The following is a 17155-nucleotide window of genomic DNA, read 5'->3' as shown; positions in this document are numbered from 1 at the left end:
TAATTATTAATAATGATATACTATACACTAAAAACACAATTAATAACTCAACTTTTAAACAATTACAGCAAAAGATCATATGTTGATCTTAGCAACCTACAATCATTCGTAGAGAAGTAAATCAGGGACTATAATTGACTGAGAGGACGCCGTTACATATAATTTTTATTGAGATTTGACCCATGCCATTGCATTAATACTGCCACGTTCGTAGAATGAGATTTTTAATATTGAATCAAAAAGTAGTACCACCTTTTTTTTCTCTAATTAATTAATACACTTCTTATTCCACTAGGTATTGTTTATAGCTTCAGTTAGTGGACTCTCTTGTCCTCATCGACTTATCAACCGATTTCCACAATTCGTGTTTCTTACGGACTAAAAGAAAATTAATGCAGTTTTACCAGCGTTGAATTTAATTATATATATTAACGAAAAATTTCAAGGGTTAAGGGGTCAATGTTTTGAACATTAGATTGAAGATCATGAAATTATTGCCCATGTATTTAATTTAAAATAAAATTTCAAAATTAATGAAAGGATTCGAAATGCATTTCAAGAATTATTTATGTTTTAAAAAATTTAGAGAAATTGGCTATATGTCACTGAATTGTTATATGTCAGTGGCCAAACTTTAATTTTCTTGAAATTAATCCTTCCATTATTTGAAATTAGAGAAAAATCTTCTCTTAATTTTAGTGCGACAGCTTTGAGGTTCCGAAAATAAGTTCATATAACAATTTGTGCTTAATTGCTAGGGATAATTTAACCATTATATATATATTTTTTTAAAGAAATTGTCTATTTAAACTTTTATGCACTGTCAGAGAGACAACAACGAATCTGTTTTAAAGAAAGTGTGACAATCGCATGCCTTGATTCATCTTTAATAAAGCAGCCCTTGCCGACATCCAGGATTTAAAGCTGCACGAATTTTATTTCACTTTTGTATTTTATTTTCTGTATTTGGTTTTAATTTTAGGTTTATCAAGTGATTTAGTGTTAAGTATAAAAAAAAATAAAAAAATAAAAAAAAAAACACCCATGCCTACCCACATGCACGCCCCTTCCCCACCTCCTCCTCTTTTCTTCTCTTCTCCACCGAAGCCTTAAACCCTCTCTTCTTCTTCTTCTTCTTCTTCGTTTCTCTTCTCCAGCGGTGACGAACAACAAGGCTCTCCCTGTTCTTCTTCTCCAAGCTTGCAACCCCCTTCTCTTCTGCTTTTCTCTTCTCCAACGGCCACAAGCAACAAGTTTCTTCTTCCTTGCTGTTGTCCTGCTTCTCGGCAGCATCGTCGGAGCTCCTCGGAGTGTGCCGGAGCTCGCCGGACCACTAGGAAAGGGGGGAAAACAAAACCCTAGTTGCTCTCTTCTTTTCCCCCACCAACAGCAGCACCTTGCTGCCTTTTGTCTTCTCCAACCAGCAGCCCTAGTTGCTGTCTTTTTCTTGACAGCACCGTCGGAGTTCGCCGGAGCTCGCCGGAGCTAGCTGAGGCGGCCAGTGACGAAGGGAAAACAAAAACCCTAATTGCTGTCCTCAATTCCAGTAGCCACACCAATCTTTAGAAGGTTTACTTTGTGCCTTGTATTAATTAGGAGAGCTATTTAGATTAAAACAGAGGTTTCATGTAGGAATGCGAAGTGGTACAAGATAGCGCTCCGAGTCGTAAATTAAAAATTTAGATGTTGATGTCATGATTCTTATTAGATAGTATTTTGACTATTTGAGTTATGTTGTATTATGTTTGTAGACACGAGCTCGAGTGGAGCGCGGTGACCTGCCGATACTCGAAGATTTTTGCTGTACATAGAGTGGGTACATTTCTCTTTGACTCATATATTTATCCTTGTACATGAATAAAGTAATAATGAAATTATATATATTTATATAATTATTTTCAAAAGGGAATTAAAATGATACTTAAAATAGTGAAAGGGGGGTATTAAATAATTAAATCATTGGAGGGTAAATAATTGATATTATTTCTTGTTCACATGTGGGTTCATACTGAGATTTATATGGGAAGGGTTGTTTTAAAAAAATTAAAGAAATATTCTGAAGTACCCTTCTGTTGATACCTTGTCTTTTTGACTTGATTGACCTTTCATACTCCATGTTTTGATACTCTATTTGTTGATACTTGTAGCTTTTTATCTGTGGATTCTATAATGATAAATTAACAGACTTGATATAAAAATTGTTAACTTGATTGACCATTTGTTATGAAAAGAGAATAATTTTGATAAATGGATAAAATGGAATCCTTAAAGTGAAATAATAAAGATGGTAATAAAAAATTAAAAAGTGAAGACTATGAGCCTAGCTTTATACCAGAGCTCTATATTAGAGTACTGGACCGTCCACATGTTATTGTGGTAGTGCGACGACCGCGATCTAGAGTACCTGATCGTACACCCGAGGCGTGGTGGCGTGATGTAGCCCTCGGTCAGTGTTTAGTATGTCTTCCACCGGTGAGAGCTGATAGCCCGTACGCCAGATGACGTATGCGACAGTTTTATACTCTGAGGAGGCTTTTAGCCTATCCATATGATATTACACTCTGATGATGTTGGCTCCCGTGATTCACTTTTTAGTTGATTTATTAGATTCAAACTATTGATATACATGTTGATATTACCATGATAATTATATAACTTATAACCGAGTGATTAAATAATAAGATTGAAGAATTGATTTTATTAACGATGACAAGTGATGATAAGGTGAAGATCCTAAACTCTAATATAAAAATCTTACCTGATTATAGATAATGAGAAAATGATTATACATATATATGTATAAATGTAGAACTTTAAGAATAACCTAAAGTTGTAACAAAAGATTGTGATTTATTCTACTTCTTTGACCTCTTCAATAAGATTAAATTCATGCACATCTTTCTTGAGTATCCACTTAGCCATTTGGCTAACTTTCTACATTCCTTGACCTCTAGTTTTGCAGGCACGGGGATCCTTTTGATATTATAGTTGATTTTGGACTTCCATAGAGTTGCTCAGAGATCTCGACGTGCTGATTTTTCTAGTTTGTTTTACTTTTGTTTCGCTGTATTTACATTTTGAAATTTTGTTACAGATGTCGTTTATTTGTATAGTAATTGTAGTTTACGAAAACTATGACAGATATATAAATTTGATACATTTCGTGGTTATGTTATTTCTATTTTATGTATGTTCCAACCGTGTGGGCTGATGAATACGTTGTTTATGTATATATATTGTGATGTATGTATGTATGTTTCATATTGTCACCGGTACAGGGGAGATGTTGTCGGTTTTTTGTCTGGCAGGGACTCCTCTGGGTGCGTGACAATTTTATTGGTATCAGAGCCCGGTTTTTCGTTTTCTGTTCATGGGTTTTGGCTTTATTTCAAGATTTTTATTTTCGGTTTATGTAGTTCTCGAGCAAAGAAATTTTTATACAAGTCGAGTTGTATCTTTGAGCTATAGGATTTAAGGGTCATTCTTCGTTTTAATTATCTTGATTATAATTGATTATTGAAAATTTCATTTGATTTTATAGGAAATGCCACGAGCCCGTGGTCGCGGTTGGGGCAGTAGCCGTGCTCGTAGTCGCAACCATGGTTGCGATAGTGGTAGTGGTCGCGGTCGTGGTCGGGGTCATGTATGTCGGCGTGCCACTACTACTCAGGGGATCGATCATGGTTTGGATGAGGCCCCTATCTCCCCATCTGAGTTGATACCGGGAGCTCAGGTTGGCCCCAGTATCGGAGTCAGTGGTCAGACTGAGGGACAACCTCATCTTGTTGCAGCTCATGTAGTCGTACCAACTATTCCCACAGCATCCATTATCATGGAAAAGGCCCGTATTCCTTTGCTTACTAGTTCAACAAAGGATCGTTTTACACTGTTCCATGGAGGGACTCATCCTTGGGTGGCGCGTATATGGTTGGAGGATATTGAGGGCACTTTTGGATACATGTCCTGTTCAGATACATAAAAGGTAGAGCTAACCGCTTATCATTTTCGAGGGCAAGCATCCACATGGTGGAAGATGCAAAAGACAGTCTTTGGGGATCAGATTATCTCTTGGCAGTCTTTTTGAGAGGCGTTCAAGAGACAGTATTTTCCTACAGCATTTTGTATTACTCGACGCCAGGAGTTCATGGGTCTCAAGCAGGGTGATCGAAGCGTGCTAAACTATAGTGCAGAATTTAACAGACTTGCTGAGTTTTGCCCACATATGGTAGCTCAGGACTCAGATCGTATGTTTCATTTTACACAGAGACTGACAACATATATTCGGATCAGGATGTCTGGATTCCCTGTTACCACTTATCGGGAGGCACTTGATCGGGCCATATTTATTGAGATGACTTAGCAGCAAGTCTCCCAAGAAAGAGAAGCCAGTCGATAGACCTCGCAGAGCTCACACGCTAGACAGCAGAGTCGAGCTCATCAATCCCGTGGTCAGGATACGACTAGAGAGTCTTCACGGTAATAAAAGGTGGCCAAAGTATCACAGGGATCTAGTCACCCAGTCCCATCACAGCGGGGCCAGATATCTGTAAAGTGTTTTCAATGTGGCGCACCAAATCACCTGGCATCAGAATGTCCACTGGATAAGAGTATATGTTTCTATTGTAAACTGCCAGGACATATGCAGAAAGATTGCACTTTGAAGGCACAACATCAAGCAGGAGGATCACAGTCTCAGCAGGCTCGACCTGCCTCACGACCAAATCCCCCACCTACACAGTTTGCTCACCAACCACAACTCTATCATTTACAGTCCCAGGTGGAGAGTGAGTATCAGTCGGTACCTCCACTTTAGAAATATTTGACGACTCTGTCTCAACATTATTTGCTAACTCCATCCTAGCAGTATTTGGTAGCTCCACCCCAACAATACTTGCTACCTCCACCCCAGCAGTACTTGTTACCTCCACCCCATCAGTAGTAGCCATCATTATCTTATCAACCTTCGTAGGATCAAAGTCAGCCCTCTTCTCTTATCCAAAGGTGTCAGCCATCGAGGCTTGAGCCGGGACATGTTTATGCTTTGACTCGTGAGGAGGCACAGCGAGCTGGAGGATCTGTTATCCGAGGTATTATTTTCGTTTATAGTATTCCTGCGGATATATTGATAGATACGGGTAGCTCGCATTCCTTTATTTCTCCTGAATTTGTATACAAAATTGGGAGGATCCCAACTCTTCGACCTTATGGATTATCAGTATTGACACCATCAGGTGGAGTATTGATGTCAGATCAGGAGATCAAGAGTTGCCCTTTAACTTTTGATAGTCATATCCTTACTGTGGATCTACAAGTGCTAGAGATGACTGAATTCGATGTTATTTTGGATATGGATTGGCTTTCGGAGCATCATGCCACTGTCGATTGTCGAGCCAAAGTGGTGACTTTTCAACCCTTAGATCAATCATCATGGGAATTTATTGGGATCAATGACAGAGGGGTATCTATTATCTCAGCTCTCCAGGCTCAGCAGTTGTTGGCTCGGGGATGCAAGGGGTATCTCTTGTCTTTAGTGAGTTCCAATGTGGATAGTTTTGTCCAGCTTTCTGATGTCCACATCATTCGTGAATATCCTGACGTATTTCCTGAGGAACTTCCTGGCTTGCCACCTCGGCGACAGGTGGAGTTTGTCATTGAGTTACTTCCTAGCACAACTTCAATATCGAAAGCTCCATATCGGATGGCACCAAAAGAATTGGAGGAACTAAAGATCCAGCTTCAGGAGTTGCTAGATAAGGGTTTTATCTGTCCTAGTGTTTCTCCTTGGAGTGCTCCGGTGCTCTTTGTTAAGAAGAAAGATGGATCCTTGAGGCTTTGTATTGATTATAGGCAGTTAAACTCTATAACTATCAAGAACAAGTATCCTCTACATAGAATAGATGATTTGTTTGATCAGCTTAAAGGTACCTGTGTGTACTCAAGGATTGATTTAAGATCAGGTTATCACCAGTTACGGGTTAGAGATATAGATATTTAGAAGACTACCTTCCGTACTCGGTATGGACATTATGAGTTTTTGGTAATGCCGTTTGGGTTTACCAATGCTCCTGCAGCATTTATGGATCTAATGAACCGGGTATTCTTAGAATATTTAGACCGGTTTGTTATTGTCTTTATTGATGACATTTTGATATATTCGCGATCAGAAGAGGAGCACGAACAACATCTCAGAATAGTTCTAGAACTTTACGGAAGGAACGCTTATATACTAAGTTCAGTAAATGTGCTTTTTGGCTTACTTCCGTGGGATTTCTAGGGCATGTAATCTCTAACAAAGGGATTTCAGTAGACCCCCAGAAGATTGAAGCAGTTGACCGATGGGAACAACTAAAGTCAGTGTAGGAAATCCGTAGCTTTCTCGGATTAGCTGGGTATTATCGGAGATTTGTGGAAGGATTTTCTAGTATTACTGCACCTTTGACTCGATTGACTAGAAAAGGAGTCAAGTTTACTTGGTCTGAGGCTTGTGAAGCAAGCTTCCAAGAGCTCAAGCAGAGATTGGTGAGTGCTCCAGTATTAGTTATTCCCTCTGGAGATGATGGATTCATTCTTTACACGGATGCATCTATTCAAGGATAGGGGCAGTTTTGATGCAGTATGATAGAGTAGTAGCTTATGCTTCTCGTCAGCTAAAGGATCATGAGAAGAATTATCTCGTGCATGATTTAGAATTAGCAACCATCATTTTTGCCCTTAAAATTTGGAGACATTATCTTTACGGTATTACCTTTGAGATATTCACCGATCACAAGAGTCTGAAATATCTTTTCACTCAGAAAGAGTTAAACCTTCGACAGAGAAGGTAGATGAAGTTTCTGAAAGACTATGACTGCACTATCAACTACCATCCTGGAAAAGCTAATGTAGTCGCAGATGCATTGAGCAGGAAGTCTAGAGGAGTATTGGCAACTCACAGGGTGGCAGTTACAGATCTAGTCAGACAGTTTTCAGAGTTAGATTTAACTGAAGTAGGGCAAACACAGCGTGGTATACTGGTCTCCTTGATCGCACAATCCCCATTGGTGGAGCGGATTAAGGAAAGTCAAATGGAAGACCAGTATCTCAGATCTATAGCTAGAGAGTTGGAGTTAGGCCCCAAGCCAGAATTCACACGTGATATAGATGGATCTCTTCGGTTCCGAAGCAGATTATGTGTTTCGGAGGTACATCCTGTTAAGGAGGATCTCCTTCGAGAAGCCCACCAATCGAGATTTGCAGTTCATCCTGGTGGTACACGGATGTATCGAGACTTGAAGCGATCATATTGGTGGAAAGGTATGAAAAGAGATATTGCAGACTTTGTAGCTCGGTGTCTAGTTTGCCAGCAAATTAAGGCAGAACACCAGAAACCGGCCGAGTTACTTTAGAAGATTACAGTGCCGGAATGGAAGTAGGAGCATGTCACTATGGATTTTGTCACGGGGTTACCAAGGACCCAGAGGAGACATGATTCAATCTGGGTGATTGTCGATCGGTTAATTAAATCCGCACATTTCTTACCGATTCGTAAGACAAAATCTCTAGATTGTCTAGCAGAGTTATATTGCAAAGAGATTACTAAACTCCATGGTATTCCCCTCAGTATTATTTCTGATAGAGATCCACGCTTTACTTAGAGATTTTGGCAAAGTTTTCAAAAGGCGTTAGGTACCGAGCTGCGTTTTAGCATCGCTTTTCATCCTCAGACTGATGGACAGTTGGAGCGCACTATCCAGACTCTAGAGGATCTATTGCGTGCTTGTGTGCTGGATTTTTGGGGTAGTTGGGAGGACCATCTACATTTGGTAGAATTTGCTTATAATAACAGTTACCACTCTGCTATTCAAATGACACCGTTTGATGCACTTTATGGTAAAGCATGTAAATCTCCTATCTTATGGGATGAGGTCGGTGAACGTCAACTCTTGGGCCCTCAGAGTGTTCAGCAGGATGCTGAACTAGTACGAACTATTAGACAGAGACTGTTGACTGTTCAGAGTCGCCAAAAGAGTTACGCAGATAGAAGATGAAGAATGTTAGAATTTGCGGTAGGTGATCACGTATTTCTTCGTGTTTCACCCATAAAAGGAGTTAAGAGATTTGTGTTTAAAGGGAAGTTAGCACCCAGATTTATCGGACCTTTCCAGATTCTTGAGCGGATTGGTGCTGTTGCATATCGACTTGCGTTATACCCCCAGCTTTAACAGGAGTACATAACGTCTTTCATGTTTCTATGCTGCGGAAGTATGTTCCGGATCCGACACATGTCTTGAAGGATCTTATAGTTCCCCTATAGTCTGATGCGACATACGAAGAATTCCCTGTTCGTATTCTGGATCGCAAGGAACATCGGTTGAGGAACAAATGCCTCCGTCTCGTAAAGGTTGGTTGGCAGCACCACTCTGATCAAGAAGCAACTTGGGAGCGTGAGGAGGATATGCGTATCGGATATCCTCATTTATTTTCCCCAGGTATCAATGCTTCACAATTACTTAAATTTGGGGACCAAATTTCTTTTAGTGGGGGAGAATGTTAAGTATAAAAAAAAATAAAAAAATAAAAAAAAAACCCATGCCTACCCACGTGTATGCCCCTTCCCCCACCTCCTCCTCTTTTCTTCTCTTCTCCACCGAAGCCTTAAACCCTCTCTTCTTCTTCTTCGTTTCTCTTCTCCAGCGACGACGAACAACAGGGCTCTCCCTGTTCTTCTTCTCCAAGCTTGCAACCCCCTTCTCTTCTACTTTTCTCTTCTCCAACGGCCACAAGCAACAAGTTTCTTCTTCCTTGCTGCTGTCCTGCTTCTCGGCAGCATCGTCGGAGCTCCTCGAAGTGTGCCGGAGCTCGCCGGACCACTAGGAAAGGGGGGAAAACAAAACCCTAGTTTCTCTCTCCTTTTCCCCCACCAACAGCAGCACCTTGCTGCCTTTTGTCTTCTCCAACCAACAGCCCTAGTTGTTGTCTTTTTCTTGACAGCATCGCCGGAGTTCGCCGGAGTTCGCCGGAGCTAGCTGAGGCGGCCAGTGACGAAGGGAAAACAAAAACCCTAATTGCTGCCCTCAATTCCAGCAGCCACAACAATCTTTAGAAGGTTTACTTTGTGCCTTGTATTAATTAGGAGAGCTATCTAGATTAAAACAGAGGTTTCATTTAGGAATGCGAAGTGGTACGAGATAGCACTCCGAGTCGTAAATTAAAAATTTAGATGTTGATGTCATGGTTCTTATTAGATAGTATTTTGACTATTTGAGTTATGTTGTATTATGTTTGTAGACACGAGCTTGAGTGGAGCGCGGTGACCTGCCGACACTCGAAGATTTTTGCTGTACATAGAGTGGGTACATTTCTCTTTGACTCATATATTTATCCTTGTGCATGAATAAAGTAATAATGAAATTATATATATTTATATAATTATTTTCAAAAGGGAATTAAAATGATACTTAAAATAGTGAAAGGGGGGTATTAAATAATTAAATCATTGGAGGGTAAATAATTGATATTATTTCTTGTTCACATGTGGGTTCATACTGGGATTTATATGGGAAGGGTTGTTTTAAAAAAATTAAAGAAATATTCTGAAGTACTCTTCTGTTGATACCTTGTCTTTTTGACTTGATTGACCTTTCATACTCTATGTTTTGATACTCTATCTGTTGATACTTGTAGCTTTTTATCTGTGGATCCTATAATGATAAATTAGTAGACTTGATATAAAAATTGTTAACTTGATTGACCATTTGTTATGAAAAGAGAATAATTTTGATAAATGGATAAAATGGAATCTTCAAAGTGAAATAATAAAGATGGTAATAAAGAATTAAAAAGTGAAGACTATGAGCCTAGCTTTATACCAGAGCTCTATATTAAAGTACTGGACCGCCCACATGTTATTGTGGTAGCGCGGCGGCTGCGGTCTAGAGTACCTGATCATACACCCGAGGCATGGTGGCGTGATGTAGCCCTCGGTCAGTGTTTAGTATGTCTTCCACCGGTGAGGGCTGATAGGAGACTTTTAGCCTATCCATATGATATTACACTCGGATGATGTTGGCTCCAGTGATTCACTTTTTAGTTGATTTATCAGATTCAGACTATTAATATACATGTTGATATTACCATGATAACTTATAACCGAGTGATTAAATAATAAGATTGAAGAATTGATTTTATTAACGATGACAAGTGATGATAAGGTGAAGATCCTAAACTCTAATATGAAAATCTTACCTGATTATAGATAATGAGAAAATGATTATACATATATATGTATAAATGTAGAACTTTAAGAATAACCTAAAGTTGTAACAAAAGATTGTGATTTATTCTACTTCTTTGGCCTCTTCAATAAGATTAAATTCATGCACATCTTTTTTGAGTATCCACTTAGCCATTTGGCTAACTTTCTACATTCCTTGACATCTAGTTTTGCAGGCACGGGGATCCTTTTGATATTATAGTTGATTTTGGACTTCCATAGAGTTGCTCAGAGATCTCGACGTGCTGATTTTTCTGGTTTATTTTACTTTTGTTTCGCTGTATTTACATTTTGAAATTTTGTTACAGATGTCGTTTATTTGTATAGTAATTGTAGTTTACGAAAACTATGATAGATATATAAATTTGATACATTTCGTGGTTATGTTATTTCTATTTTATGTATGTTCCAACCGTGTGGGCTGATGAATACGTTGTTTATGTATATATATTGTGATGTATGTATGTATGTTTCATATTGTCACCCGTACAGGGGAGATGCTGTCGGATTTTTGTCTGGCAAGGACTCCTCTGGGGGCGTGACATTTAGATTTGAACTGAAATTTGTAAGTCCGTTCACAATTGAAATATTTTAAGTCTATAAATAGTCATCATCAAGTTCAGTTAGTGTTTTTGGAATTAGATTGGATTAGCCGATTAGCGGATTTTCCCAGTTAAACTGTAAAAATTAACAAGAAGTTGGCTAGCTATAGTGAGAAATACTGAACCTCAAGGCATACTGAGGCTAATTTGAGAAAGAAATGATAGTTCTGAATATGAATCTCTTCGCATCTACAAATTCGTTATTTTTTTTATATTTTTCTACAGTTGTACAGTTCTATTACATTTTAGCACACAGATTACCAGCAAAAACTTAGTATTGTCCTTATATAGATTTGCTAATCTGCAAGGCATAAGCTCTGTCACTTGGGTTCAGGTTTTGCAGAGAATGAGTAGGCACCACTATAATCGAAGGCACCCTCACTCGGATCCTTCCTTGAGCCAGAAATGGTAGATGAAGATGCTGACTGTGAGTGTGTGCTTAGACCATTAGATTGCAGCAGCATCTCAATTTCCTTCACGACATCACTCATCGTTGGACGATCTGCAGCTAGTTCTTCTAGGCATCTCAATGCCAACTCTGTGTACTTCCTGAATCCTATGAGATTAGTTGCGATTTGAATTACAGGATCCATTAATTCCTTTAGCCCATAGGATTCTTCATCACTAGCATCTATCGCCATCTTCACCTCACGAACGATGTATTTTCCTTTCACAATTGGTTGCTTGGCAGTAATCATCTCCAGCATCACCACTCCGAAGCTATAAACATCACTTTTGTCTGTCAACTGTTGTGTCAAATAGTATTCAGGATCAAGATATCCCTGTAAAGAAGAGCATTAATTAAGCTGTTGAGTTTATGCACTACTACTACACAAATCAATTTTTAGAAATAAAATAGGTCCTATATAATCTGCATTTAAGCAATTCTTCATGATCAATCATATGCTATCACTATAATGATGCGATGTAAGCACTAGAAAAATGTGATGCACATATTATGAAAGAAACTCTCATACTACCATTGTTCCTTTTACTTGAGTGGAAACATGGCCCTTTTCATCGTCCGATATCAACTTTGAAAGGCCAAAATCTGCGACCTTTGCATTCAAGTTTTCATCCAACAGGATGTTACTTGACTTAACATCCCTGTGTATGATTGGAGGATCAGCTAGTTCATGAAGATATGCCAATCCTCTAGCTGAACCAAGTGCAATTCGCAGCCGCCGCCTCCAGTCTAGCAGTATCCCACTTTTTCCTGAAATTACAAGTTAAGGAAAGGCTCATGTATGACAGGATGAAATTCAAGGTGTCGAGCTCACCAGAGAGGCTCTCTCTTAGTGTTCCGTTGGGAACGAATTCATATACCAACATCTGCTCCCCTTGATCAAAGCAGAAACCCACTAGTGATACTAGGTTTTTGTGATGAACTCTTGACAGCAACTCGATCTCTGTCTTGAATTCAAGTGCACCTTGTGTCGATCCTTGCTGCGCCCTCTTGATTGCAACTATTGGCCCTCCTGGAAGCATTCCTCTATAGACCTGAAGGGAGTCAAGTAATAGAATGTCATTTCTAGAGTTTGTTGATCATAGAAGTTTGACAGAAGATACTGAACAATGACCTTGCCATAACCTCCAGAACCAATCTCATTAGACACTGAAAAGTTATTGGTGCATCTTCTAAGTTCTTCATAAGAGAACCATCTTGCTCCCTTCAACTGTGGTGCGTCACTGTTTTCTTCTCCGCTGCGTGTCCATGATCCTGAAAATTTCCGAATGTAAAATAGATTGAGTCTGCATGATGCCTTTTTCTAAATATTACAACGAAAATGCAAATATTTGGAGTTTTGGTTTAACCATTTAACCTCTTAAGGCTCTTATATGATATTTGGTTCTGTTTTTGGCTAACAATTTTTTTTTCCCCTCTGAGGTTCATTGAAGCACTTTAGCATTCTCTTGTAATTGTTGAAAGTTTAAACTTTGACAAGACAGAAGGAAAAATATGTTATGACTTACCAAAAGCCTTGCTTCGTTCGATGGCCCTTTCTGCACGTCTTCTCTGTCTCAAGGCATAGATAGTTACAACAAGAAGTCCAATAACCAGAAGTGCACAACAAGCTGCTATTCCAATTTTCAATCCAACACTCATTGTGGATCTTCCTTCTACGGCTAAATGATTTCGTTGAGTCAGTAAAGGAAAAGGTTTTAAATGTGCTACAAAAGGTGGAGAGATCACCTGGGAAAGGGTACGTAAATGCAATGAAATAGTAAGGACCAAACGATGATGGAGCCTTGAATGTTTGATTGCTCAGATCGAACCCAATGTCTTGGATCTCAGACCTACTGAAGTACATTCCACTGGATGGGAAAATTTTGACATATATTTGCATATAAAAGTCATTGTTGAAAGATACATTTTGCAGGAATACTGATCCAGGTGTGAGATCAAGTACTGTTTCCAATTTTTTTTCCAGTTCTTGGAACAGCGTTCTGTTCGACACATCTCGGACAAGAGGCGCTATGAAGTACATCACTCCTTGGAATGGGTAGGCACAACTGCAACTCTGAGGACTAGGACTCTGATCCGGGGGGCACAAGTTCGACCCACAATTAACAACACTGGTTGAGTAAGGAACTGGTGACTGTTGGCTACGAGTGCAGTATTTTTTATTTGATGACTGATTGCAAAGAGGATTCCCTACGAGTCTGAAATGAGTGACGGATTACTGAAAATTATGATGAATATATTGCATTGAAACTAAATGAACAAATTGCATGTCAGTGTTCTCACATTAGGGATTCAGTGTAACCGCCTGTCACTAGTTCTGAGAGATTATTATTTATGAAGCTCACAAGATTTAGTTGCTTGCTGACAGACGTGCCCAGTTGAAGGGTGCCATTAAAATGATTGTAATCCAGTATCCTGTGAAAAGTATGGATTTCACTATTTGTTGTGAGAATATCATATTTTTCCAATGAATGCTCTGGTGTGACACTTACACTTGCTGTAACTGAGGAAAACTGAAAAGTGCTTCAGGTACTTTTCCAGAGAGCCCTCCTGATTGTATCACTCTAGAGCAATCAGCATGGAAACAAACATTAGTCATGGTTATCAACTAAATTGCTTGATTCATAATCATGATGCATGGATAGTTGTTGAACTAACAGCACAGTCAGCGATGTAAGGTTCGAGAACCATGCTGGGCTTTCTGAGGGATCAAAGGTGTTGTTGCTCAAATCCCTGAAAATCATACAGTTGGTGTTCGAGTGTTAAATCAAAGTTAATTTACTCAACTTAGGGAAGTGCTTAAGGAGATTCTGTGAAGTCTTACACATAATAGAGGATATCCATTCCACTCAGATCTGGTACTAAACCCGTTAACATGTTATTTGCTAGGTTTCTGAAAAAGATTGAAGCAGGAAGTGAGTTCTTCTATTGCATTGATAAACTGCATCTGATGATGCATGCTAAACCACATATCAAATTATGAAGATATACATTCTTTGTTCGCCATTGCATTGTTCTTATATTATTCTCCTTGTTCAATATCCTAGGATGTTCCTATTCATGCTAAGGCCATAGATTGTTGGCTTACATCTTTTGTAGTTTGGTTGATGGTTGAAGTTAGTATGAATTTACTTGAGGGGAAGTCATATACTAAATCCATTAACTAGAATCTTTTGCAGCATAAGTTGTTTAAATATGTGGTCAATTGCCCATTTAAAGCTTTAACTAATAGAATATGACATGTCAAACAGTTTCCAAGTGAGTGCACGATTAAATTTATGTGTGATCTTTCTGGAGATGTTCTCATAGTGAGTGCACGACTGAAATCCCAGTTGATCTTTTCGGAGATATTTCCAAAGTAAATGCATGACTGAAGTCCTATGTGACATTTAAGGGGATATTCCCAAAGTGAGTAACAAACTGTAATATCGTCCAGTTGTGTGGCTAATGTGTGCAAGACTACAACTGTATAGCAGTTAGGTGTGAGTCATGTGGCTACCGCATGCAAGGATGTAATCATCTTCAAAGTTGTTCGGGTGCCCAGCCTTGTCGTTGGTACGTTTAATGCTGCAACTATAAGGCGGTTTAGGAGTTAGCCATGTGGCTACCGCGTGCAAGGATGTCATCATCTTAAGAGCTATTGCTGTTTGGGTACCAAGCCTTGTGGCTGGCAAGTGCAAGGCTACAACTGTGAGATCATCTGAGCGCACATAGCAGATTACCCATTCTATCAATCGAGGATGCTTATAAGTTCTACATGGGTGCTCAACCCTTCATTCATTTGGTCCACTTGGGCCCTCGGGCTACTTAGACATCTTGGCCCTCTAGTCAATTGGATTACGTGGTGCTCGGACCAGTCAGTTGGCTCACTGTTTGACTGGTATTCTCAGATGGGAGATCCGGAGTACATCACATGTCCCTCCTTAGTTAAATCGCCGAAGAAGTGACAAAACAAGGTAAAAAAAATATGGATAATGCTAAATAGCTAGAATATGATTAGTCAGAATATATTTTGTAAGTCATTATTAAAGATATTTTAATAATATCATCTCTATATATTAATTACATGCATGCATTACAATTTAATTTTGACCAATCAAATATTGAAAAAAGATAAGGGTAATGCGTCTGTCCTCCATAAGTGCTTGATAGTTGTAGTGTGTCCTCCCAGGACGGTTTAGTGGCCAGCATATGAGGTATTGCCATAATGAGATCTGGGGTTCGAATCTCGATAAAATCGAGGTAAATACCTTCCTTATGTGCTAGTCATTATTCCAAAGGCTAGTAGTCGCCCGTAATTTACCTCCTCCGTATTGGTCCTGAGACGAATTGGCAAAAATACTAGAGATGTACGTATTCATTTTTTTTCCCACAATTAATAGTTGTAGTGCATTCATTATGTCGCTTAGACTTCCCTCATCTCGATCTGTCAGGCACACATCCGACACATTTACTACAATTGAAATGACAATAAGAGATCATACTCATCCTGTTGTCATTGATAGGTGTGAGGTGCGAACATGGGCCCTAACACCATCTTTTGACCGACTACTACCTCCCCATTCGATAGCGTGTTTCATCTTCAATCAAATTTTGGTCATCTATGTAAGTACTATGTAGTGATTTTAATATGATCAATTAAGTTAAGTTAGATCTTATGTATTTAATTTTTATATCTAAGTGTGTAGGAATTTAGGAACATAAGAAGTCGAGCGGAAGATGTAGCTAGCAAGAAGGATGAAACGAAAAAAATGAGTCGATGGGCTTGGTGCATCTGAGGGACGAAACGCTGTAGAAAAGTACACCGGTGGACAAGAAGAACGTGTGTGGCGTCCGAGAGATGAAAAGCTACGGAGGAAGCTTACTTGAGGAGAAGGTCAGAGTTGGTTTCGGGTGAGCTCAACTCTGGTAACCGAAGCATCACCCATACGAAGAAGATAAGGTGACTTCAAATGCTTAATGGGATGGAAGTCTGCTCTGCGAAGACTACCTTGTAGAAGACGCCTTTAATGAATAGTGTGAATGTGCCTTCAATGAACAATGCGAAGGCACATTCCAGTCCATGGAAGGCGCCTTCCCTACCCGTTACCTAAGGATAATATTTTATTCTCGAGAGGATAAAGTTTATTCGATGAAAGGCACCTTGAACCCTTTTGAAGGCGCCTTCAAGCTATGAATAAAATTTTCTACGATCTATAAAAAGACCCTTAGATTTAGGAAATATTTAACAACTCTTGTATTCATTTCCTAGCATATTTCTGAGTGTTCAATGAGTGTAAGAGGCTTGTCTGCCTACACGCGAAGATTTTTTTAATGATTTCTTTTGCCTTAAATTAACAACTAGCTAAGTTATAACTAAGTAATTTCTTAACCTTTTTTATTTTATTAATTGTTCAATTCTGTTTAATTAAATTATACTACTAATCTGAGTTGAAAGATCGAGAAGAGTTTAACTTTGTTTTATACAGGCAATTCACCCCTCTCTTACCGGTCACACTGCACCAACAAGTGGTATCAGAACTAAGTTTACCTTAGAAGGACTAACCATCGACTGAACTTGTAAGATCTGACAATTAAATATAAGAGTTATTGGAGCAATGACCTTATTGGATTTTCAAGAACCTTTAGGATTTTTTCGAGATTTAAATGGAGTCCGTACGCCATGTTTTAAGGTGATGAGTCTATTGGGTTAGGAGAAGGTCTGTTTGGATTAACCATTAAATAGGAATTGATTAAAGAATTAACTTAATGTTTAATTAATTAAACCTATATATATATATATATATATATATATAACTTAATCATTTTCCTCGATTCCTCTCGTCCTCCAACTCG

General features: G+C 39.0%; 1 protein-coding gene and 1 long non-coding RNA gene across 6 annotated transcripts in view; one reads left to right on the top strand and one right to left on the bottom strand.

The window, feature by feature from the left end:
- The first annotated feature begins 1057 nt into the window (after positions 1-1057).
- LOC122028755 lies at positions 1058-11676 on the top strand. 4 transcript variants are annotated; one of them, XR_006124946.1, is made up of 4 exons: positions 1058-1569; positions 1752-1812; positions 9268-9328; positions 11189-11676. It is a non-coding gene; the product is annotated as an uncharacterized LOC122028755 (long non-coding RNA). The 4 variants fall into 4 exon arrangements; XR_006124949.1 differs by lacking the exon at positions 11189-11676 and adding an exon at positions 10421-11045; XR_006124948.1 differs by lacking the exon at positions 9268-9328.
- The window catches only part of LOC122028754 (leucine-rich repeat receptor protein kinase HPCA1-like), a 46859-nt gene continuing 40799 nt past the window's right edge, over positions 11096-17155 (bottom strand). The window contains exons 9-18 of one of the 2 annotated variants that reach the window (XM_042587624.1): positions 14145-14213; positions 13979-14053; positions 13813-13884; positions 13604-13735; positions 13049-13518; positions 12829-12981; positions 12435-12574; positions 12135-12354; positions 11835-12070; positions 11096-11636 (exon numbers count right to left, since the gene is read on the bottom strand). In XM_042587624.1, coding sequence (XP_042443558.1) covers positions 11175-11636; positions 11835-12070; positions 12135-12354; positions 12435-12574; positions 12829-12981; positions 13049-13518; positions 13604-13735; positions 13813-13884; positions 13979-14053; positions 14145-14213 — 2029 coding nt within the window. In that variant the 3' untranslated portion in view covers positions 11096-11174. The remainder of the gene's footprint in view (positions 11637-11834; positions 12071-12134; positions 12355-12434; positions 12575-12828; positions 12982-13048; positions 13519-13603; positions 13736-13812; positions 13885-13978; positions 14054-14144; positions 14214-17155) is intronic. The other variant, XM_042587625.1, reaches the window with a different exon arrangement.

This window comes from Zingiber officinale, chromosome 10B, assembly GCF_018446385.1.
Source record: "Zingiber officinale cultivar Zhangliang chromosome 10B, Zo_v1.1, whole genome shotgun sequence".
Classification (NCBI taxonomy): domain Eukaryota; kingdom Viridiplantae; phylum Streptophyta; class Magnoliopsida; order Zingiberales; family Zingiberaceae; genus Zingiber; species Zingiber officinale.
The sequence above is the reverse complement of the archived record's forward strand: the minus strand, read 5'-3'. Positions and strand labels throughout refer to the sequence as shown.